General features: G+C 40.0%; 2 protein-coding genes across 21 annotated transcripts in view; one reads left to right on the top strand and one right to left on the bottom strand.

Moving 5' to 3' along the window:
* Positions 1–17: 17 nt before the first annotated feature.
* On the top strand, positions 18–22,828 carry NEXN (nexilin F-actin binding protein). 16 transcript variants are annotated; one of them, XM_063165852.1, is made up of 14 exons: positions 18–77; positions 7,224–7,305; positions 8,365–8,556; positions 8,696–8,777; positions 8,864–9,012; positions 10,333–10,374; positions 11,516–11,710; positions 11,790–11,963; positions 14,242–14,427; positions 18,317–18,517; positions 19,814–20,035; positions 21,116–21,301; positions 21,880–22,237; positions 22,340–22,828. In XM_063165852.1, exons 2-14 carry the CDS (start codon positions 7,279–7,281, stop codon positions 22,351–22,353), a joined length of 2,028 nt encoding a protein of 675 aa, XP_063021922.1. In that variant the 5' UTR covers positions 18–77; positions 7,224–7,278; the 3' UTR covers positions 22,354–22,828. The 16 variants fall into 16 exon arrangements, with proteins under 16 accessions (XP_063021922.1, XP_063021920.1, XP_063021930.1 ...); XM_063165850.1 differs by having other exon boundaries at positions 34–77; positions 7,228–7,305; XM_063165849.1 differs by lacking the exon at positions 18–77 and adding an exon at positions 521–623.
* Positions 12,767–23,200, bottom strand: part of FUBP1 (far upstream element binding protein 1) — a 33,454-nt gene continuing 23,020 nt past the window's right edge. For all 5 annotated transcript variants that reach the window (XR_010029017.1, XR_010029013.1, XM_063165869.1 and 2 more), the window contains one exon: positions 12,767–13,713. Coding sequence is in view for 3 of the 5 variants with exons in the window: in XM_063165869.1 (XP_063021939.1) it covers positions 13,696–13,713 (18 nt within the window). In the remaining 2 variants the exon portion in view is untranslated. The remainder of the gene's footprint in view (positions 13,714–23,200) is intronic.

The raw sequence follows: 23,200 nt of genomic DNA, 5'->3' as shown, positions 1-23,200 counted from the left end.
CGCCGTAGGTATAAAACCCCGCGGGCCGGCAGAGCCGGGGCAGCGGAGCGCTCCCTGCGTGCGGGGCCGGGGCTGCGGTGAGTGGGGCTGACCCGGGGCTGCCGAACCGGCGCAGCCCCGCCGGTACCGGGCCGGGGGAAGCCGCGGTCCTCGGGACGAGCACGGGCAGGGCGAAAGCGGGCGGCGGGTCCTGGTGGGGGCGGCGGGTCGCGGTGGGTCCCGGTGCGCCCGCGGAGCCCCCGCTGCCCTGCGGCAGGGCCGGCACGGCCAGGGACGCGCAGCTGAGCCTCGCCGCCCCGGTTATTTATAGCTCGGTGCTGCTTCCAGCCCAAAATTAGCCTGTTGGCCGAGTTACTGCCTGCGGGAGGGGGGCTGGCTGCGCCCCCCGCGCGGCCAGCGAGGGGCCGGGCACGGCGCGCCGAGCCGCAGGGCCGGGGACGAGCCGGGCCGGGCCGGGCCAGCTGCCGCGGCGCGGGGCTCGCCTGGAATGCGGGCGCCGGGCGCGCGTCGCGACTTTTATGGAAAGTTGCAGCGGCGGAGCGGTGGCCGCAGCCAAGGGGCGCTCGGCAGCGCAGCCCGCCCGCCGCCGGAGCGCCCCGAGCCGCAGCGCGGGCAGCGCACAGGTAAGAGCGGCTCCGCCGCCGCGGGGCACAGCGCGGCCCGGCCCCCCCGCCCCGCTCCCTTCCCCGCCGCCCCTCAGCCGGCCCCGCTGCCCCGGCTTGCGGCGGGGCTGGGGCTGGGGCTGGGGCTGCCCGCGGCGCCCCTCGGCCGGAGCCGCGGCGGGAGCGCTGTCTCCTCTCGCCGCCGAGACCGCTCCGCTCCGCCGGCCGCCGATCCCAGCACTGCCCGCAGGGCTGCGGGGCAGCCACCCGTTCGCACCGCGGCCGCGGCGGGAGGGCCCGGGCCGGGCAGCGCCGGGGGCGGTGCGGCCGCAGCCGTGAGGGAGCGGGGCCCTGAGGGCGCGGGCCGGGCGGGCGCGGCCGCAGCGGTTTAACCGAAGGCGCCGCCGTGCGCGGGGCTCTGCCCGCCCGGCCCCGTGAGGCGGCCCGGGGGACGCGGAGCCCGGGAGGGCCGTCCCGCCCTGCCGTGAGGGACTCGCGGGTGAGTGATGTGCGGTTCATTAAAGTTAGCTGAAAATCCCCGAAATCCCCGATTTTCGGAAGCCGCGTGTCTCTAGGCGCGGAGTTCAGTTTTGTTGGTGTGGTATCAGCAGCGAGGGCGTACTGGATGCTCCATTGGTTCTGCTTCACTATGGAGTGATGGCTGTAAAACAGAGGGGCTTGGAAGAAATATTTGGCTTCTGTGACAGGTTGCAAATTAGTTATTATCACGTTTGTTTTAGGTAAATAAGGGCTTCTTTTAAGCTGACAAGTATTGAAAAAAGCATGTTTAATTTCAAGCATGTTAGAATTTCAAGAGTTAATCAGCAAATAGTTGCATGGTAGAAAACACTGTACTCTTAACCTTAGATCTCAGGTCTTAAGAGACATTAGCTCTCCTAGAAAATTGTCCAAGTAAACGAAATTATGAATTATAATTAGTCCTGTAGGAGGGCCAACTGTATCATTTAAGGAGCATGCAGAAGTATGACAACATGACTGGCCTATGCAGAAGGCACAGTCTGGTGATAGACAAGAGCTGGGTAGATGGTAAGACATTAGTAAGGAATACTTTGACTGCATTTGGAATGTATTAGATGAGTAGTTTTCTCAGTGAAAGAAGCCAGGCAAGCATTGATGTGGTTATCAAGCTTTGAAACTCCTTTAAGGAGAACCAGTGCCGTGGTCAGGCTGGCTGAGGGGAGGCAGTGGGAAAGCTCATGGCACTGGGAGAGCGGTGCAGGAGGCGATGGAAGCGACCCTTGCTGTGCACTGAGGGCAGCTGTGCCTGCTCAGGCGAGGGTGCGACACGATGCAGCTCTTTACAGGCATCAGCAGCAGCAGCAGCGGGGTAGGGCTGCTCCAGGGGAAGCAGCAGCCTGTCTCTGGGAAGCCCTGGAGACCTCTCCTTGGGGGCAGAGGCAGAGCTCAGGCCATGGCCACTGTGGGTGACCAGCCCTGCTTCAGTCTGAGCTGGCCAAGAGCATTTCTGACAAGAGGCAGAAAGGCTGTGTCCTGTCAGCAGGGAAGATACAGATTGCAATAGCACCTCGTGGCCAGCATTTGTGTTTCCTTGGTCTCTGGAGTCCTGTCATTGAAGTCAACAGAGCACTTGGTTCATCTTCAGCTGCCGGACACAGCGGGGAGTGGAGAAACTGTGGCATGGGACAAAATACCCTGGTTTATCTCGTGGCAACCTCAGTTCACAATTTACTGCCACTTCCATTTGGATGAGCAGATACCATGGAACATGAAATCATGGGCCAGAAGATGCCAGCAGGGCTTCCTCACTACCAGAGCAGTCTCTGAACCCCCACTATGTTTGCTCTGGAGCCTGTGTACCCCATAACAGCAGAATAGAGCAAGGGATCAGCAGACCTTTTGTGCAGAGAAGGGTGATCACATTTTTTAACAGTTGGGCTGATTGGCACTGCTGCTTTAAGAGTGTTTACAGCTGTATAAAACATAGGCATCCTTTACAATGCATATGTTTTTATAAAGAACACCCTATCTGCAAGGAGTATTCTACAGCAAAATAAGACTCTCAATAAATGTCAAAGTGTGATAAATTCAAAGGTTGAGGAAAAGATTGTAAAATTAACTGGGCCACTTGTTGGTAAGCATTCTGATCTTTAATTATGAAGGCTTAACGAAGGAAATACAAGTAAGTGGAAGTAGTCTTGCATTTTGTATTTATACAAAATGAGGAGTTTAGACAGCTGGTATTAATTGTCATAACTCACTGGCTGCAGTGGAGCTGATGGTTGATGCCAGCTCAGGATGTTCCTCTGTGCATGATAATTTTAGTATCTACTTCAGTATCTGTAATTTGGTACAACAACTGGCAGTGTCATTCCAGAGCAGTTACAGGCAGGACATAAATGATGGCCATTTCCCCTCCTCTATCCAGTTCTGTTTAATATTTTATTAAATATTCCAGTGCTGTGCACTGTGTTTGCCTCTGCTTGGTGCTTTGGCTGCAAGCAGTGAGTTTCCAACTCTCACAGTTTGGTTTTCTTATATATAATGGAGACTTCCCTGCAAGTGGATCACAAAGGGGGGACAGATGGTAAACGTAGCTGAGACCGTGCCATGAAGGGCTTATTTATAACCCACAGTACCCAGGAGGAGAGCAGGGGGCCCTTTGAAAGGAGAAATCACAGAGGAACTGGACCTTTTTTTCAAGTCCTGACTTCATACTCCTATTGTAAAGAGTGCTGTTTGGTTCAGGGAAATGATGGCATTTTTTGTGTCTGTGAAGATGCTTATCAAGCCTCTGAAAAACAAGATTTTTAAAAAAGAAAGCAAGTTTTATTATTTATGGGAAGGTTTTTTATTTTTTAATCTGGTTAAAGTTGTACAACTTTTTTTTTTTTTTTTTTATCAATTGAGGACTATGACCTGCTTTCAGAAATGGAAATTAATTAAATTTAAGGAGATAGATTTTGGGACTTGTAAGCCATCAAACTTCTGTGTCCCCTTAATGGTTTTCTTTTTTTACTTTTCTTCCCCAAAGATTTTAGGGAGGCTGCATGAAAAGTTGAAGAAGTGCTGTGATCATAACAGGTCAAGGCATATCTGAGCTGATTGCTTGTCCATTTACAGTAAATGAGTAAGATGTTTGAGAGCAGTAATTTATATTTTACAGAACATTTCTGATCTGTTCCTGGTTTCCTATGTATTATTGCTTTTGTGTTAAATTTTCACTTAAACTTTTCACTCTCTCTGCATAACAGCCAGTCAAATTAAGTGGCATTTTCTCTTTTTTCCAATTCCAGAGTTAGGACCATTGATCACTGGGTGCAGGTGAAATTTTTCTTGAGGAGAGGACCCTTCAAAGGGACCCTGCAGTCTGGTACTTTCAGTATAAAGCTCCCAACACCAGACTGACTTTATCAAAGATATGACATTTAATTGTAGGAAAGATAAAATGTGGAGAGAAGAAAAAATTACACTATTTTCAGGTGAATGCTGGAGTGATGAGTTTGGGACGGCAAAGGGTAACAAGGTGAACTTGTTTTTTTGATCATGGTTATGTTCAAAATTATCATCTGGGATTCTTTTTGAGTGGGAAGCTTCAATGAGGAGCTCTTACAGCTTCTGCTGGGGAATGTTGATCTTGGGGAAGAAAAGAAAAGGTGAGACTGAATATTAAGATTGGACAGCTTTGTAATATGATAAAGAGTTTCTGAAGTAAGGAGCTAAACAGGCAGGCTCGTGTTGCCTCAAAAAATAAGAATGGCCTTTATTAGATGAAAATACAAAACAAGAATACATACATATAAATAGGTGATTTAATATAACTAGTTCATCTCAAAAGGAAATTAGTAGGTCAAGGTTTCTTGGGTTGGAAAATCTATTACTGCATATTTCTGCAGAGCTATTGGCAGATGGGGAGGCACTGTTCTTCCATGATTTGTAGGTGTCAGGGATGCAGCCACTTGGGTGTTCTCAGCACCAGTTCATGGACTGTGAGCCTCTCCTGATGCTGAGGCAGATGCAGAGGAGCTTCTGTCTGCAGTGGTTGCTCCTGAAGCTGTGGTCATTGCCTCACAGACCCAACCCAAAACTCAAGAGTTCTTCTTTTTTCCTTCAATATTTTGATTGTCTTTATTGGAAATGACCCATCTGCCCCGAGGGGTGCCCGAGGCAGGGTCCAGCTGCTCATCCTGCTCAAGGTTTAATGGCCATGCAGAGGGCTGGAAGCGCACACATGGGTGCTATCATGTTCAGCAGTGTGCTGGTGTTTTATATCAATATCTTTTAGCATCAGAGGTGGAGGTAGGATGACTTGCAGAGGCAAAATGCCTTAGAGCCAGCTGGCTAACCTTCAAACATATTAGAGTTAGTGATGCCAATGAACTGGAAAGTAGCCTAAAGTAATAGCAGATATGGCAGTATTCCAAATGGCAGAAACATATCTGCCATCTTGGAGGCCCACAACCTGTTGGACTGGCACTATTTTGGAAGTTCAGACAGCAGGAATTTGCAAAGATTTCTTCCAACTTTTTTTGCACTTCTAAGAAAAATTTCAGATTTGTTATCCCACTGTTGGGGTTCAGGTAATTTGAACTATCAGAAAGGTTCAAGACAAAGTCTTGACTCAGGAACATCTTCTTACAATTAATTGCACTAATAAACCAGACTTTGGAATAGTCATTTTTCAGATGACTTTAAGATGAAGCCCTATCCATAGGGTACATTGCTGTGGTCACAATTTGTGGCAACCTTACCTTGAGGTGTTGAGGTGAGGTGGAATTCCTTGTGACAGATTATCTTTGAGTGTTCTCTGCTCCAGCCCCATGTCAAGGGTAAAATGTGTCTGTGTCCCAGGTCACTTCAATGCAGGATTGCACCAATTCATGACATTCCTTTGTTTTCTGACGGGTTCCTGCAGTCAAGCTTTGAGTCAACTGCTGGATGTTTAGTACAAGGCTAAAGGTTGCCAGCCCCAAGTGGGGAAGGAGCCTTTAAATGAGCAGAGTAGCAAAAGATGAGAGCAGAGAACTTCCTCTAAGACCTGCTTAGAGAAATAAGGGAGTTAAAAGATTTGCAGTAGTTTTAAGGTTCCACTGATCACAGTGGGGATTTTACTTACATGGATAGAAGTCAGCTAAAGCTTACAGAGCTGGGAAAATCCTGCACAGTGTACAAATGGATGGCAAAGCCTAGGGAGACCGAGTCCACAGAATGCTGATGCAGTTATCTGCCTTTCCAGACTCCACACAATTCTAACATGCTATTGCTGACCTGAAACAATCTCAATAGGAACTGCTACTTAGTGATTATATGTTCATGTGTTCACAAGTGAGAAACTGAAATGCCTTGGATTCCTATCAGTCTACAAATGAAGGAGTGGAGTGAGGATGGTGTGACTTTCCCTGCTAACTGGTTGAAAGGGAACACCAAAGTGCTCTCCAGAACATCCCTATTGAAGCCAAAATTGAGGAGTTTAGAGCTTGTAAATCAGGGCAAGTGTTGGTAGCTAAATGCTCTGGTTTCATATGTTGTGACTGCTTTCATTGGGAAAAACATCCCAAGATCTCCAAGAATCCCATTCCTTTTGTGTAGCTACAGCAGTGCCAGCGAGCACTGGTGATGTTGGTGTATTTTTGAGGAGTTTACATAAAAAAAACTCTTACTATTAATTATTTTAAAAAGTGCATAAATATTTCTATGTTTATAATCTGTTTGCAATTAACACTTAGAGAATTTGAAAAATAAGAGCTTAACTTTCTGTATCATGAAAATCCCTGACTTCAGCTCCTCTAAACCATGAGTGAGAGGTCCCTTCCAGTGCTAAGCTGCTTTTCCAGCACTTCTGCTTAAAATCTTTGAGCCCCTTATTTGCACCATGTTTGGCACACTGAGTTTAGGCTTTCCTGGGACTCAGAGGATCAATACAATACAACAGTAGCAGCACTGGAGTCACATCATGATTTCCTTCCTCCCGTGGGCTCTGACAGATCTGAAGCTGAAAAGAAGAGAAAAAGAAGAGAAAGTGCCTTTCTGTTAGCTTCCTAGTATACAGTGTACTTTAAAATTTCGAACAATTTTCTTCTGAAAAATGCTATGTAATTTCCAGAACACAACTACATTATACAATTGGCTTACCTATCCCATTTCATAGCTTTTGCCACTCCCTTTCCCTGGAGAAGGACAGCGTGACTCGGTGCCGCGTGCCGGGTGAAGGCCGGGGTGGCAGCAGGCGCTGCCCCAGCCCCTCTCCCCTGTCCCCTGTCCCCTGTCCCCTCCCGCAGCCCCATCGCGGCTCGGGCCGGGCGGCACCCGGAGCTGCGGGACGAGCCCCGGGAGCCGCGGCTTGGCAGCGAGCAGCACGGGCAGCCCGAGCTTGGCTCCGAGTTTTGTTGTTTTTAAAATGGAAATTAGAACCCAATATCTAGGACTATATAGAGGAGTTATGAGCATGAATAGTGAATCATAAGCTTGTTCTTTTAATTACTGTGGCATACTTAGAACCTATTCATGTCTGCAAAAGCCCCAGCGGACCAAGTGAAATTGTGATCCATCAATTTCAGCCTATGCAAACTTATTTACAGGAAGATGGTTAAAGCATCATTTAAAAGGAAAAAAAAGGAATGTAACTACAACTGTTTCTTTTAGGTAGAAACTGAAAGCCATCTTAAACATACCAGGTGCAGAGCACAGTACAGTAACCATGAATGACATTGCACAGAAAACTGAGGTATGTACCAATTTTAAAGTAATCAAGGCAATGTAATAATTTACAACTGATGCTTGCAGAAGTACTAATTACAAATAATTGTAAAAGACAATTATACTGGAAATCTGCTGGTATTTTTAGACAATGAAAGGGGTTTTGTTAAGTAGCTTAAGATGTGATGGAATCTGTGAATTATGTTCTTATTAGAAAAACTCGAAGGAGGAGGGTGAAATATGGAAAAGGTTTTAAATGTTGGTGGCGAAATTCTGGGCAACATTTACATCTGATGCTAAAATGTAAATATAATAGGCTACTTCAAGTATTTCCTCTTCTACATAGACTTACTGAGCAGCAGGAACAAAAACTTCTGGTGTAGCTGGGAAAATATGAAACAAAGCATGTTTTTAGCCAGTTTTCTCAGTATTATTTTATTGAGAACATTCCCGTTGTCATCACTGTAGAAAGACAAAACTTCACAGTAGCTCTGAGAGTGGGAGCCTTTGGTGTTTGGACACCCACAGAGTAACCATTGGCAAAGAAGTTCCATTTGCTGTATCACCATCAGAGCCCTGGTGGTCCAGTGATCTTTGCACTTTGTAACATAAAATCTCTGGGCTCCTGTTTTTTTCCAGATATTGAAAAAGTAAGCATATTGCAAGTTTTAAATAAGAAACACTACTGCTTATTTAAAAACTATAGATGGCTGTTGAAGTGTTGCAGAAAAACTCTCATATGTATTGTATTATGTATCTATGTCTTTTTATCTCTTTTAAATGTTGGGGGGTAGAGAGTCTCTTTGGTGACTGCTTAAGATTGAAAGCAACAATAAAAAATCTGTATCTAATTTAATAGTTTAATATAATGCTGAATGTTGTTTTGGATATTTTACAATTTATGACTATTTATGAACAAATATAATGATGCTTAACTGATGATGGCTCATGGCACCAAGTTCATAATCTCAATTGCACTTCTTTTTTATGTTCTTACATTCTTTCTAATCCAATCTATCAGAAATATTCTGTCCATCTGTTTCACCTTTCTTTTTCTTATCTTCATTTCTTCTATATCTTCACCAAGATTCTGCTTTCTTCATCTAAACCCGTCCAAAAGTCCTATGTGCCCAAGCTTCACAAGGGTGATGTAAAGGATAAATTTGAAGCAATGCAGAAAGCAAGGGAAGAAAGAAATCAAAGGAGATCTAGAGATGAAAAGCAAAGAAGAAAAGAACAATATGTTAGAGAGAGAGAATGGAACAGGAGAAAGCAGGAGGTTATTTTCTTTGCTAATATTTTTGTGTTATAATATTTATTATTATATCTGAAAATCAATTCACATTATTTGAATACAATAATACTGGGATTTCATTTAAGTTATAAAGACATTTTACTTTCTATGTTTCATCAACTAGATGAAAGAACTGCTTGGATCTGATGAAGATGATGACACCAAACTATCTAAAACAGAAAAGGGTTATGTTCCAAAGCTCATAGGTAAGAGAGGCCTGACTTTAATGGCCACAGAATTCCCTGGGTGAGTGTCAGATGGAACTGCTGAGCTGTGCATTTCATGTCCACAGGAACTGTTAAAGGCAAGTTTGCAGAAATGGAGAAGCAAAGGCAAGAAGAAGAAAGAAAAAGAACGGAAGAAGAAAGAAAGCGCAGAATTGAACAAGATATGATTGAGAAAAGAAAAATTCAAAGAGAATTGGCAAAAAAGGCACAGGAGGTATGTTTATCTGATCCCAACAGTCAGGATGTAATTGTAAACAACAAACACTAAAAATGTTTTGTATTGATCAGAAAGATTGATCTTAAGATTTCTCATAGTAGAGATTTACATGGGAGATGCTCAGTGGGGTGGAAGTGAGATATAATGTTCAGTCTTCATTTCTTTACAGTAACAATTTTCTTGTAAGCTCCAAAGTTGAGTTGCAGATGAAACTGCACAGGCATAAACCTGTTAGAAACCATGCACAAATTTTGGTGTCATATGCATATAAGTTTACTAAACTAATTTGAAAATGTTTCTTGTATTTTATAAACTCTTACTTTAGACAACCTTTCCTTGTAAGTTAGTGGATAGAGCTCAGTGATACATGAACTAAGGCAAGCAAGAAGTAGTAAAACACCAGTGGCAGGTAAAAATGAGACAACACTAATGCAGTAAAAATAATAAATCATGAATATCCAGGTCATGTTTTATTCCTTTGCCATTTTGTGAATCATCATTGCATATATATATAACATATGAACAGATTCCAACTTTTATTGATGCCAATAAAGCAAATTCTGTCTTTTGTAGGATATCAAACTTAATTCCTTTTGCAAGTTTTCTTCAGTGCTGCAAGTACTGCAGTGAGAGTAAGCATTTAAATTATAGACTAAAAACATATGCAAATTTCTGTTTAACCAAATGACAGTAGTACTTCATTTAGGTTGAATTTGTAAGAAATGAAAAGCAGTGCTATAGGAGAAGTCAGTTTTTGGATAGTCTTTTCTACTAGAACTTCCAACATGGTTAAAATTGTACTTTTAATTGGCATTGTATCTAGCATTTATTTAATCTACCCTGCAAGGCAGAAGTGCTTACATGTAGAATTTTAAAAAGTGTGTCAGTTTTAGGTCATAGCATAGGCACAGCATAGGAAGCAAACACAGCATTAGGCTTTTTTCAGGAGCTGAGGGGAAGACAATGTCACTTGAATCAGATATAATCAATGACTTAGCTTTAGGGTTTTTTTTAAAATTTTTTTTACATAATTCTGGAATGTTTAAATGAAGAGTGGACATCTGAAGTACTGTTCTTGGTTCAGCAGTGTTGAGAATGCTTTAGCAGACTTTGTGTGGGATGTTTTATGTCTTGTTGCCTCTTCCTCGACAAGCTGACCTATCTGAAGTATTCCAGCAGAGCCTCGCTCCTTACCACCTCTGTGAATTTATGTGCTACATACATATCACTGATACAAAAAGAATTTCCAGTTCTATGTTTGCAACTCTAAGGCAAAGAGCCAAATTAATGTAATCATATGAAATTCTCATTTAATAGATTGATGACTTTAACAATACGGGAACTGAATCAGCAGCTGAGGTAATCAGATTTTTTTAAAGAAATGTTCACCTACATTTTTATTCACTTTGTTTTATTATTGTAATTTGGGTTGGGAAAACTCAGAAAACAGCACAGAAATACCTAATTAAAGTTCAACCAAGGAGTTAACAAATTTTTAATGTATATGGAACTATCTCTATACTTGAAGTCAATATAATGAAGTCTGAAACAGAGCCTGCACTATGAATATTTTGTGGCTAATTAAGAACATCTAAAATGTAAATATTCAAAGCCACCAGAATTATTTTATATATATTAGGGATTCTTTTCCTAATATATACGTATATTAGGGATTCTTTTAAGTCCGCTGGCTTTGCAAAGAATTATCTTAAAAGCTCTTTGCCTTAAACTTGAAATTAAAGGGGGATTCTGACAATATACAGATGTTTGAACACCTCACTCAGTTAACTTTGTTATTTTTTTACTAATATACCATACGGGTTTTGATTTATCTTGCAAATAAATGTTTCATTTCAAAAACTGGGCCCAAAGGTCCTATTGTCTTTCACTAACACAAGAAAATCACACTCCTACTACAGTTTTGGAAAGAAAAACTAAACCAGCAAATTCATCAGTTTTAACTTATTTGGCAGGAGGGAAAAATATGAGAAAATTATATTTTGGCAAATAAGTTGTAAATAGAGAGTTGAAGCAGCAACATCCTTCAAGAAACAATTACTGTACCTGACAAATTACATATTAAAAATTACAAATTACATATTTCTGTGTTGAGCTATTGGCTTATTCCAGCTGCAGTTTATTATCATTTACATAATAAATACAAAACTGGAAGTAGAGTGTGGTTACAATTGTTGTATATTCAAAATTACACCTGTTCTTTCCCAAACCTTGAGTTTTTTATGGCAAACAGTTAATGAAAATCTATAAAGGAATTAAGGAGCTTGCCAGCCATTATTTTTAAAATATATATATAATTCAGTTCTTGATACTCTTCAGATATTAGAAGAAAACTAGTGACTTTATTCTCGTGGGTAATATTCAATACAAGTAAATCTTTTGGAAGCTTTGGTGCACACACGTTAAACAGCAGCTTCATTAAGAACTGAGGCTACCTACAAGTCAAGTGCCATGAAAATGTAATAAATATCTTTTTGGACAGGAAGGGGATGATTCACTGCTAGTTACAGTAGTGCCTGTAAAAAGCACCAGGACATCTGGGAAGATGAAAATAAACTCTGAGAACACAGGAAAGGAGAGAGCAGTACAAGGAAAGATACAGGATGAAGAAATGGCGCTAAAAGATGAGAAACAAAACCAACTCCTTAAGGAACCCAAGTGCCTTTCATTAGTCCAGGTAAAGCAGTCATCCAAAAATACCTATATAATAGATATTTATTGGCTTAAGATACAAGTGTTTCATTTTCCTTACCCAGGGTGAAAATGAAAACAGTGAAACTCAAGATGCTCTGTCTCCTGGTAAGCTGAAAGTGACATTTGAAGAACTGGAAAGACAAAGACAGGAGAACCAAAGGCGGCAAGCAGAGGAAGAAGCAAGGCAGCGTTTGGAAGAGGAAAAGCGTGCCTTTGAAGAAGCCAGGCAGAGAATGGTAAGCACACGTTTTGTTCATGCTGGTACACAATGTGCACATTCTTTCCTGTATGTGATTCTTCTCTTTTCTTCTTCCTTATCTCTATTTCAAGCTGTTAAGAGTCTGGAAATGAGTTTTTGAAAGACATTTTTGACCTTTGCTCTAACTCAGTAACCACACTGGCATAATGCTTTAGACATTCTTTTAGTGAACCAAAAAATAACAGTGTTTTGATTTTGCCAGCAACTCAGTAGATGTTTTATCTACACTTTGTAGTATCTTAAGCTGTAAGCCTTCAAGAAGATGAGTGGCTGTCTGTTTTCTCTGAAGTAATGCTGCAGATGGTTCAGTAATTGGTTTTTGATGTAAACATTCCTTAGTAACAGAATGCTGTTTCTTATCCCCATATTTATTTGTATATGTGATAGAAATACACATCAATTACAACTCTCCTCTTATGAAGAAAGGCAAAAAAAAAAGACAGATCAGCTCTTTTTTATGTACTAACATAAACAACAACAAACTATAAATTACTAGAGTGAGTCCTCCAAATTGTCAGAAATGCAGCCCACAGATCCTGTTTTGTATTACATGGAAAACTGCCTCCATATGTGTTCTTTATCATAAGTCAGAGCTAGATCAGCTATACACAGAGCTCACTGTAGTTTGTTCTTGGATCATACTGAAGGAATCAAACACTTAGTATTAACCTAAACTAACCAGATAGTTTAGCTTAGCTTATTTTTCCATACTCCATTTCCCCTGTATAGTCATGATCACTATGACTTTAATTCACACACAAAATTCACGTACAAACAAGATTAACAAGAAATGAGATTTTAATCTTACATAAAAACTTGGAAAATATTGTTTATAGGAAATTTGCTAGCTTTAACAGAGTATAATTATGCATGGACAGTTTTGGAAAACAGCTCTAGATCACTATTTTGATTATATTTCCAAAACATTCAGGATATTTATATTCTACAGAAACAAACTTAAACAAAACCAACAACACAGAACTTCTAGAAAGCAGAAACACACAAATTTCCAACTGGTCCATATTGAGAGAGTTCTAGGTTTAGGCAGATACCCAAACTGTGGTTTACTTTTTCATCTCCACCTCCAATAAACTGCTGTTGTTTCACACCAATAACCTTGCCATTATGTCAATAATGGACATTTTTGGGGTTTTTTTGGGGCAAGAGATTCTAGTGAAGGAGAAGAGTGAAGAAACTGAAGGAGAGTAAATTCCATGAAGTCACTTAGGTGTTCTAACTGAAAATTAATTCACATCTCCCTTCCTTATGCTTACGCATTTATTTATCAAGTCATATGAATTAATTTACAAATTCTCTACATCACAAGAATTTTTTTTTAACATGAAGCTGTACCTACCGACCAGTGGTTGTCAAAATTTGAAGTGAACATTTTTCTTAAGAATTCAGCAGTTAATTTCCTTAAATTCTCTCTTTTTTTTCCCTTACAAATTTCAAATAAAGATTTCTCTAATTCCCTCAATGGGCTATCCCACATACCAGTCCCAGGGCTGCTCAGAGTACAGAGATCTGGATTATCAGTACTCTGACAGCTCCCAGTCACTCCCTCCATGAACAGATAAAATACTCTGGGATGTCCTCTGAAAGGGGCTCTTGATTGCAGCTTGCAAAGCACAGGCTTCTCTTAGCACGTGAGAGTTCACTGGAGAGAAGCTATAGTGAGGAGACCAGAGTATCTCAATTCCTTTTCTTCAGTGATGATTAAATGTCTAAAAAGAAAAGAAACAAAAATCTCAGTCTGGAATAACAGTAAAATGCTAACTGATTCAGATTTGCTATAAGACTGTACAGCATTTCTTTAAGTGGTGCACTGATGAAAGCAATTTCTATACAAACAAAAAGACCTGATGATATAAACATCTACGAAAATGATGTAAATAAAGAGAATAGAGAGTGATTTACAGTAAATGATCCAACAATGAGACCATAAAGTATGTTCTTAACTGTTCAGTCTCTTCCTGGTAACACACTGTTCTTTGAATTACACACTCAACACAGTTTTAAAAATTATAAAAGCTATGTGTAGGATACTGAAAATTTCTTTTCTTGCCCCCCTGGCTAGAACAAAGATTTAAATGATGCTCACAGGAACCTAAGTCTTGATGCATTTTTTCCCCCAAAGAGAAAACAGTACTTATAAAAGATCAGAAAGGAATGGAGTATTTATTTGCAATAAAGAATATTTTTTCTTGTTTGGGTAAGTGCTTTCTACGTTTTCCTCTCCCTATTCTCTTAAGATAAATGAAGGTGGTGATGAAGAATCTGAAAATGCTGTTAAAGAATTCCGCCCTGGTAAACTCAGACTCAGTTTTGAGGAGATAGAAAGGCAGAGGAGAGAAGAGGAAAAGAGGAAAGCAGAAGAGGATGCACGACGACGCATAGAAGAGGAGAAAAGAGCATTTGCTGAAGCAAGGAAGAACATGGTATGGTATTTTGGTTTAGCACAGAATTTAATTTTTACCTAAATCCTAATCTGGAAAGAAACTCTGGGAAAAACAGTTAAATAAAGTCAGTAATACATGCTTCAACTCCTTCATTAATTAGTTCACCTTACTATTTATTCTAAGGTGATGGGGTAAACTAGTCAGGTTCATTTACCAAAAGTAATCAGAGAACAATCCCTCCTCACAGCCAGCCTAGAGAGGATTTCAGATAATTCAGTCCAAACCAGGTATCATATCCAGTGGGTATTATTACACTAGATGCAACATACTTGGGAACCAAAATGTTTCCACAAGGAGGGTTCATTGTTTTGAGTTTTTTTTTGGGAAGAGAAATTTCTTTTACAGCTCCAAGTTTATTCCCTTACCTCTACAGGGTGTCCACTCTTACTACTAAAAGCACTACTAATTAATGACATAGTAGAAAAATGCTCACTGCAACTATGTATCTTCCAATCATCTGTGGCTCTTCAGGGAGAAAAAATGAAAAGGTTGAGCTCTGCTACTTGATGTTTTTAATGCTTGCTCAGGGAAAAACAAAAAATAACTTGTGGTGTTTACCATTAGAACACTTTGTAATACTATCTTCCCTTGACAAACACAGATTTCTGTCATATGCAAGGACTTCTAAAATTTGAGTTAGGATTAAACTGGAGAGAAATTTTCAGGGGGTTAGGACTGACATACTCTACCTGAAAGCACAGAAAGATGCCTGATTTCAGGGGTTTGCAACTACTATTTATAATTAAAAAAAAAAAAAAAAAAAAAAAAAAAAAAAAAAAGTGGCCACAGAGCTTTTAACTGTGGTCTTCATATACAGTTAAACCACTTCAAGATTCAGCAGGCTTTTGGGTATAAGCCAATTACTTATTGGTGGATATCAGGAAATACAGCATTCAATTACAAAAATACAAACTAGAATGAAATAGTGTTTGTTTCAAAAGGGAGGGCAGGACCTGCCAGTCTAGAACTGTGGAATAACCCAGGCATCTGGTAGCACCTTCCTACATCCTCTGTGGCTGAACTGGGGAAGGCCAACTGTGTGCCCAGTAACATTTTCTCAATCATTCAAAGCAATACTTTGAAAACTTTGTATGAGTACTGATACAGCCAGCAGGGCTCCCTCTGCCTGGAAACTGGGCCAAAGACTTGTGCTGAAAGACTACCTAGAGAAGCTACAATGTGAATTTATATTTGATGCTGTACTGAAAAATAGTGTCTGTCTGTATCTCCAAAGACAGAAAACAAAACCTAAAGCCACTTAAAAATACCCTCAATCCAACAAAAGAATGCTACTGGAGACTTTTTATGAAAAGGCAATAGAGAACTAAAGGAAGCCCAGAAAGTATGTGCTTCTTCTGTTTTTTCCTGCTTTCTTGAGAAACTTTTTTGGCCTCAGTGTAGCAAGAACCTAAACTCAAAGTGTCCAGGCAAGAAAAACCTCACTGATCAACAGGGTGTAATCCATCATACCAGCACAGTGGCTGTGACTGCTCTACTTGCAGACAGTCAAAGTGGTCTGTAACTAAAAGAAAAAATCCTGAAATATATTTTTAGCATTTATGCACTTGACAGTTCTCTATTAAGTAGCATCCTGAATATGAATACTACATTTTCTACTATTAACAGAATATAATCCTCTGTTTTCCTTATTTCCCACTGCTACAAAATGTAGCAGCAGTGAAGATTGTCCTAAAATGTTTAAAAATATAATAGTCCTCCCTTTCAAAGGCAGTAAAAATGAACATTAAATTGTTATTCCAGGAACTTTTTAATGTTCATTCATTTTAATTTTGTTTTGGAAGTGGTAGAAATGGTAGTTTTGTGGCTGGAAAACACAAATGCCACCTCCTTTTGGATCTCCCTCTTTCACATTTCCCTGTGCTATTTCCATGCTCCCCAGCATCAGTGTGATCACTTCTACACCGAAATCTTTCACCCCCATCAAACTTTTTCTGGTAGAGACTGCAAAAAAACCCTGTCTTAGCACAAAACCCCCTAAACAAAACAAAAAAACTTTTCCTGTTGACTATGCTACAAACCATGATTGTTACAGGAAAGTTTCTCACTACCAACCATTTCCACTTTGCAGAAAAAAAAAGTATGGCCTAATTTCACAAAATATGGCTAAAATGTTTACTGAACTAACCACAGAGGTTTTGTGCATGACATAGCTCAACTAAATCTTTGTGGTTTTTAACCAGGGAGAAGGTGGCTGTGTTTTCATAACTTAGTTAGAAATACAGAGACAGCTGGTAGTGCATGCACAGATTCTGAATTCCCTAGGGCAAATTCTGAATTGATGCTTCTCGTGGTCACTTAGGCTTGGTATCTTCTTGAAGTCATGAGCTTATGAACTAATGCACCACCAACAAAAGAATTTCATGTTGCTTTGCTAATTTAGTTATGAGTAGCCTCTAAAAACTGTTGGGGCATAATTTTCACTGTAGGGAGGAGTTCACAGCTTTGGTTTTTGACTTCACTTCTCTATTAACACAATTTCAACAATTATGCTCATATTACACAAAACAAATGAAGAATGGAAGGAATGGTGGTGCTGAAGTCCAGTTGTAAGTTAGAGGGAAAATCTGAGTAAAATCTGTAGAATTTGAGTGGGATTGGGCTAAAAAACTACTGAAAGAGCTGTGGCAAATAAAGAGAGATGGGCAAAGTAGGTCAAGAGTGTGGTATGAACCAAGGTAACACCAGCAGCAGAGCAAGGTGTGGGTTACAGTGGCAGTAAGCAGCAATAAATACAGGTAGTGCCAGAGGCTCTTACAGAAATGCCTATTCTCTGTCCCTTTACAGTCAGAGCACTTGCTCAAAAGGAAATATTGCTCCTTTAATTATTGCTATCATTTGACTGATTACTGCTGTTGGAAATGCCTACAACTTAGGGCACATTGAGCTCTCCCATGTTTGCCACAAGGCTTTTCAAACCTGTGCTGATCAAACAGTGCCAAAAGCCACATCACCCCCCAGTTCAGTACCTGACCTCACCTCACCTTTACCTACATTCCTGTTGAGACAATCTGTTATAAGCTGATATAGTTACATACACATATATTCTTTTTCATAAACTTCCATTAAAATTCCTGTATAACTCACTGTCACTACTGGCTGCTTTTGTAGTGTTCAGATTCATATTTTACTACTTCAACAAATTCAGTCTGATAAAATATTAGTTCTTGCACTTGCTGCTTTGGACATAATGAAAACTGCCTTTCCTAGGCCCTACTATCTTACAGATTAGTCTAAAAGATAGGCCAGCTGCTCCCAATGCCAACCAGGCCTAACCCTGCTCTGAAGCCATTCAGGGACAGGGAAAGGAGGAAACCCCTGCTAGTGGGTGTATAAATCAATAAACTAGCCACATAGCTTAACATAAACAATTTGTGCAAAAAAAGAGCTTCTTCTGAATGTTCTGTTCCTTTATCCTTACTGGGAAAACTAATACTGCTTTAGAACACAAACGTAATTCAGATTGCTTATGAGAAAGCTTACAGATAAATGTACTTCAGTATTAAGAGCAATGACATTTAAACACAAACACTTTGTCTGAAGTAAACAAGAATTAATTGCTTTAGGTTCTAAAGGTGCATTTAGAGGACACCCTCCCCTACAGAGGGAAAATACTGCACTTTAAAAAACCACCTAATCTTCATTATAAAAGTTTAGTGCTGTAACTAAAGTGAAATACCAACCCCCAAAGCACTCCCTCCCACAGCATCAGAGGAATGGCCACACTGGCACAGTGCCCCTGTCTGTGCTGGGGCAGATGTGACAAACAGTCACTCAGCTTTATGTACCACAAGTGTCTGAACAATGCTGTGATTTCATCACAGATATAATTAATGCTCTGAATTTCCAGCAGGTGCTGGATGATGAATCACCAGAAATGTTTAAAACCTTTTCTCAAGAATCTCTCATACCTGGTAAACTGGAAATTAATTTTGAGGAGTTGCTGAAACAAAAAATGGAGGAGGAAAAGAGGCGCACAGAAGAAGAGCGTAGGCAAAAGTTGGAAATGGAAAGGCAAGAATTTAAACAGCTGAGACAAGAAATGGGACAGGTTTGTACATCAAACTATATGTTAAGTGTGCTCTGAGTAAAAATAAAATTTATCACTTTGTTACTAAAAGTTTAAGACTGGAAAGAAAAATTCCTTTGAAAGAAGTTTTAAGTTAATGCATTCAATATTATGTGAAAGGGAAGAAAAATAGAAAATCTTATTTGTAAAACATTTTATATAATGACTTTTTTGTCACTAATCTATCAGGAAAATGTGTTTATCCACTCCCACCTTGGAAGCAAGTACAGTTATGAATTTGTAGTTTGGTTTTGCAATAATTTCTGAATTTCTGGATGATTAGTAAAATGATTAGATAATATTTACGATCTTGGGAGAATATCTAGTTCCCAAAAGACAATACAAAAACAGAAGTAAGAGAAAGGGCAATATTCTTGCTTTTCCTTAGAGAGATACTATGCTACCTAATGAGAAAAATACAGTGGGCTCAATTTTTTTCTAATTGGTGTTTCAAGGGTTTGAAGACTGGCACAGTTGATTTTAAAAATCACACACAAAATCTGCTTTACATGCCAATGTTTAAAACATCACACTGATGAACTTTACACTTCAGTGTGGCTGTGGGTGGCAATTCTTTTATTGTTCCCTTTTGAATGTTAAAGAACAACATTAATTTATTGTTTTATTATTTTTGTTGCAAAGCTTGAGCAAATAGTAAAAGCTCTAGTTTGTGATGTTCTCAACAAATCCTGGGGAAGCAGGGAGAGACAGGGACATCCAGCTAAAATGCATGTACATCTTTACAATTAGGGTCATAAAAGGAGGGAGAAAAAGATCAGTAATTACAGCCTCCCATGTGGTTTGACTGCGGGATCCACAACTGCCCTTTCTTTTCCAGTCACAACATCTTGAAATGTCATTTACTTTTTCATTGAATTAGGAAAAGATAAAAATGGCGGTATTTTATTTTTAACAAAATAGCTGTATTTTAGAGGATTACTTCATATCATATTACAAGCAAGTAGAGGTGAATTTTGGACTCCAGCTAAGTTTTTTGTATTGGTCTGTGTCTGGTTTTCTGAATCCAAGAAGGGCAGTTTATTGACAGCAACCCTTGAACAAATGGGATATTCAAGCAAGGTATTTTAAAATCTGTATCTAGTTGAGATATGACACAAATGCATTCATCATGAGATAGCAAAGTAAAAGAAATTACAGGGGAAATTTCAAATAACTAACAGAACTGTAATGTATTGAATTATACCATCTGGAGGGAGAATAGGTAGTAAAAATAATGAGGGTATTTTCCATCTTACACATTCTGTCATTTCTGAACAGCTGGAAGAAGAGGCTGAAACTTTTGAGTTAAGCAAAGAATATGAAGAATTGATGAAGCTAAAAAGAAGCGGTTCTATCCAGGCAAAGAACTTAAAAAGCAAGTTTGAAAAAATAGGACAACTGTCTCAAGAAGAAATACAGAAGAAGATTGAAGAAGAGCGGGCAAAGAGAAGAGCCATGGATAAAGAAATCAGAGAAAGGGAAGCTGAAAAATTTCAAGAGGTAAGTTGCATTCTGTGTATGTTAATGATCTACTTAACCAGCACACTAATGATCCAGCAGTGGAAAATGCTGCTGCTTTGATAAAATTTTGCTGTTTCCAAAATTATGTTTTCCCTTCTTTCCTGTTCCTTCCTTTGGATGCTTAAGGACATCACACCTCAGCATCCCTTAAAGGGACAGCACCAGTTTATTATCAGTGATTTGGTCAAGCAGAGTTCTTTTTTTCTGCTCAAAGCCCTACAGCTCAGCATTTTAACCTGAAACCTGCCAGTCTGAGGGCTTAAAATATCATATCTGAGAATTACCTATTAATCATCACTTGAACTGCTTCTCCTTCTGAACTCTTAATTCATTCTCCACTACATGAATGGAATAAAAAACTCAATTACCCAATCCAGACAATACCATTTGAAGATCAAGTCTCTGTGATGTACACTCACTCCTCAGGGTAGAGCAGAAGAGGGTTCCTATCCATCTGTATTTCAGACCAGAACCTTCAGTTTTTCAGAGGGGAAACCCCAAGAAATGGAGCTATCAGTGCCAAAGTGGTCTGGCATCCATATGCTCAGTGTGAGCTTTTGTGATGAAATGTAAAACCTTAACAGTACTAAGCCTGATCTGAACTTCATTCTGGCTCTTCTCCACAGGAGTCACTTCAGCATCAGCTCAAAGTCTATTTTTGTCCTATTTGTGGGCTTTTAATTTAATGATTGACACTCATTGTTTTCATAAGGTCAACTGTTTCAGTGTTAAACCCAATCCAACATCATGGCAAAATAATCCAGTCACCGAGGATGTACAATTGCCAACAAGTGCTCAACTTTTATATGAATAAAACTTCTGCAATATCTTCTTACACAGAACTTTTGAAATTACTTTTGCAAAAATCTTGTCCTATCCTTGGATGAACAATTACAAAACTCACCCTACACTCAAACTTCTGATAAAACCAGGTCTCTGTGTGGCTCTGCTAAGTTAAAAAAAAAAAACTCTGGGAACACAAAACTGGTTTTGCTATCATATATATGTCTAAGGCAATAAATAATAGTTAAGCCATGTTTTTAATTATTATTTCCCAAGGATGATGATGTAGATGTGACACCAGCCATGAAATCCGAGGCTCCATTTACTCACAAAGTGAACATGAAGGCTCGTTTTGAGCAAATGGCAAGAGCCAGAGAAGAAGAGGAGCAGAGGAGGATTGAGGAGCAGAAATTACTACGCATGCAGTTTGAGCAAAAAGAAATCGATGCAGCATTACAAAAGGTATAAATTGCAAAATAATCTTCTCCAGTTGTGTCATTTAACTTAGCTTCTAAATTACCACTGTAGGCAACACTACCAGATACAAAAGGAAAGTTCTGCTTCTTTTAGCAGGTGCTAGGAATTGCTGAAATAATATAAAATTGCTTTTGGTGTTTGCACATACTCTCCATGGAATCAAAGAATGGTTTGGGTTGAAGGGGCCTTAAAATCATCTAGTTCTGACTCCCCTGATGTAGGCAGGGACACCTCCCATGAGATCAGGTTGCTCAAAGCTCCATCCAACCTGAATACTTGCAGAAGAGCGTGAGACACTGCTGACATCCTGTGTCAGAGTATGTGACATCCTGTGAATAGTCTGAAAATGGAATTGACATTCCTGCCTGTTTTTTACACCAACATTCCAGCCTCATTAAAATGCATTTTACTGCCCATGGCATGCCCAGATTGGGTGCATTGTTATGTATTGAGGACAGATGTGGAATTTCCTCTTCTCAGAAACACAGTAACTTGTAATGAAACGTGTGTCACTACCAGACATAGTGCTATTGCTACTTTAAATTCAACTTATTTTAAAACAGAAAAGGGAAGAGGAAGAAGAAGAAGAGGGAAGCATTATTAATGGTTCTACTTGTGAAGATGAGGATCAGGCTCGATCTGGAGCTCCCTGGTTCAAGAAGTCACTGAAAAACACATCAGTTGTTGACGGCGAGCCAGTGAGATTTACAGTTAAAATTACTGGAGAACCAAAACCTGAAGTTACATGGTGGTTTGAAGGGGAAATGTTGCAGGACTCTGAGGACTATCAATATATTGAAAGAGGAGAAACCTACTGCCTTTACTTGCCAGAAACCTTCCCAGAAGATGAAGGGGAATATATGTGTAAAGCAGTCAACAATAGAGGCTCAGCTGCTAGCACCTGTATTCTCACCATTGAAAGTAAGAGCTAGCATTTTAATTTGCTTACATCTCAGTCTTATTATCTTTCCTGTTATGAAAATCTAATTTCCTCTCTCTCTTAACCCTCTTTCTGTTTTCTAGCTGATGACTACTAATGCTCTACTTTAGCTGGAATCTTTCTTCCCCTCAACTTTCTTACTGCATCATCTCTTTCTCTGATGGGGCCAACTAAAGAAAGCAAGGATGTGCATTAATTTGTCATTCCTGCATCAGATAAGAATATACCCTTCAAATTGTGAGAATTCCCTACTCAATGCAAAAACTAGTATCAAAGGCTGAAACTAAAAGGAATCAATGCATGAAAGATCAACCGAAGGAAAAAGCTGAATTATCACAGTGCTCCAGCATTTGAAGACCAACTCTTGTGTAAGAGAATAAAGCTGAATACACGATCTGGAACTTGTGTAGTAGTGTAAATCTGCTGGTGTATCCTGCATGAGCACTGAATATTTATTTAAGCTGTTTTACCTTATCCCAGAGGCACTGAACTGGCAAAGGAAATACTTCCTGATGATTTTCAAAAACCCAAGTGTACTATTTTTAAAGAATAAAAGATGACTTAAGTGCTCACCATTGTTTGAAGCAGCATAACTTCTTTTGTTTTAAAATGGGTTTACATTGAAAATGTTCTGCTCTGATTAACCTATGCAGCTGATAATCTCAAATAAAAACCATCTCCTTTAGGTTTATAGTAGTCTTCAAAGTACCAACACCTGCTTGTAAGACTCAGGATTTTTTTTCATTGATCGAATGACACCGAAACAGGCGGTGACATCTATGAGAATATTTTCACAAAGTGCCTATTTTCTCAATCTTAATGCAGTAAGTTTATTGCCACATCTATAAACACTATTTTCTGAAGCCTACTGTAATACTTTTTTCTAAGACCTCCTGACAACAACACTGATGTCACTCTGCTAACACCCACCTGAACCACAGAGA

Source organism: Melospiza melodia, chromosome 11 (genome assembly GCF_035770615.1).
Source record: "Melospiza melodia melodia isolate bMelMel2 chromosome 11, bMelMel2.pri, whole genome shotgun sequence".
NCBI classification, from domain to species: domain Eukaryota; kingdom Metazoa; phylum Chordata; class Aves; order Passeriformes; family Passerellidae; genus Melospiza; species Melospiza melodia.
Note: the sequence above shows the minus strand (reverse complement) of the source record. Positions and strands in the feature narration are given on the sequence as shown.

What these genes read in the sequence shown, in the direction of transcription:
- NEXN (XM_063165852.1), top strand. Translation starts at nt 7,279, where the DNA reads ATGAATGACATTGCACAGAAAACTGAG. An exon ending in ACATTGCACAGAAAACTGAG is followed by an intron (nt 7,306 to 8,364) that starts GTATGTACCAAT and finishes ATCTTCACCAAG; the next exon opens with ATTCTGCTTTCTTCATCTAA. An exon ending in GAACTGAATCAGCAGCTGAG is followed by an intron (nt 10,375 to 11,515) that starts GTAATCAGATTT and finishes CTTTTTGGACAG; the next exon opens with GAAGGGGATGATTCACTGCT.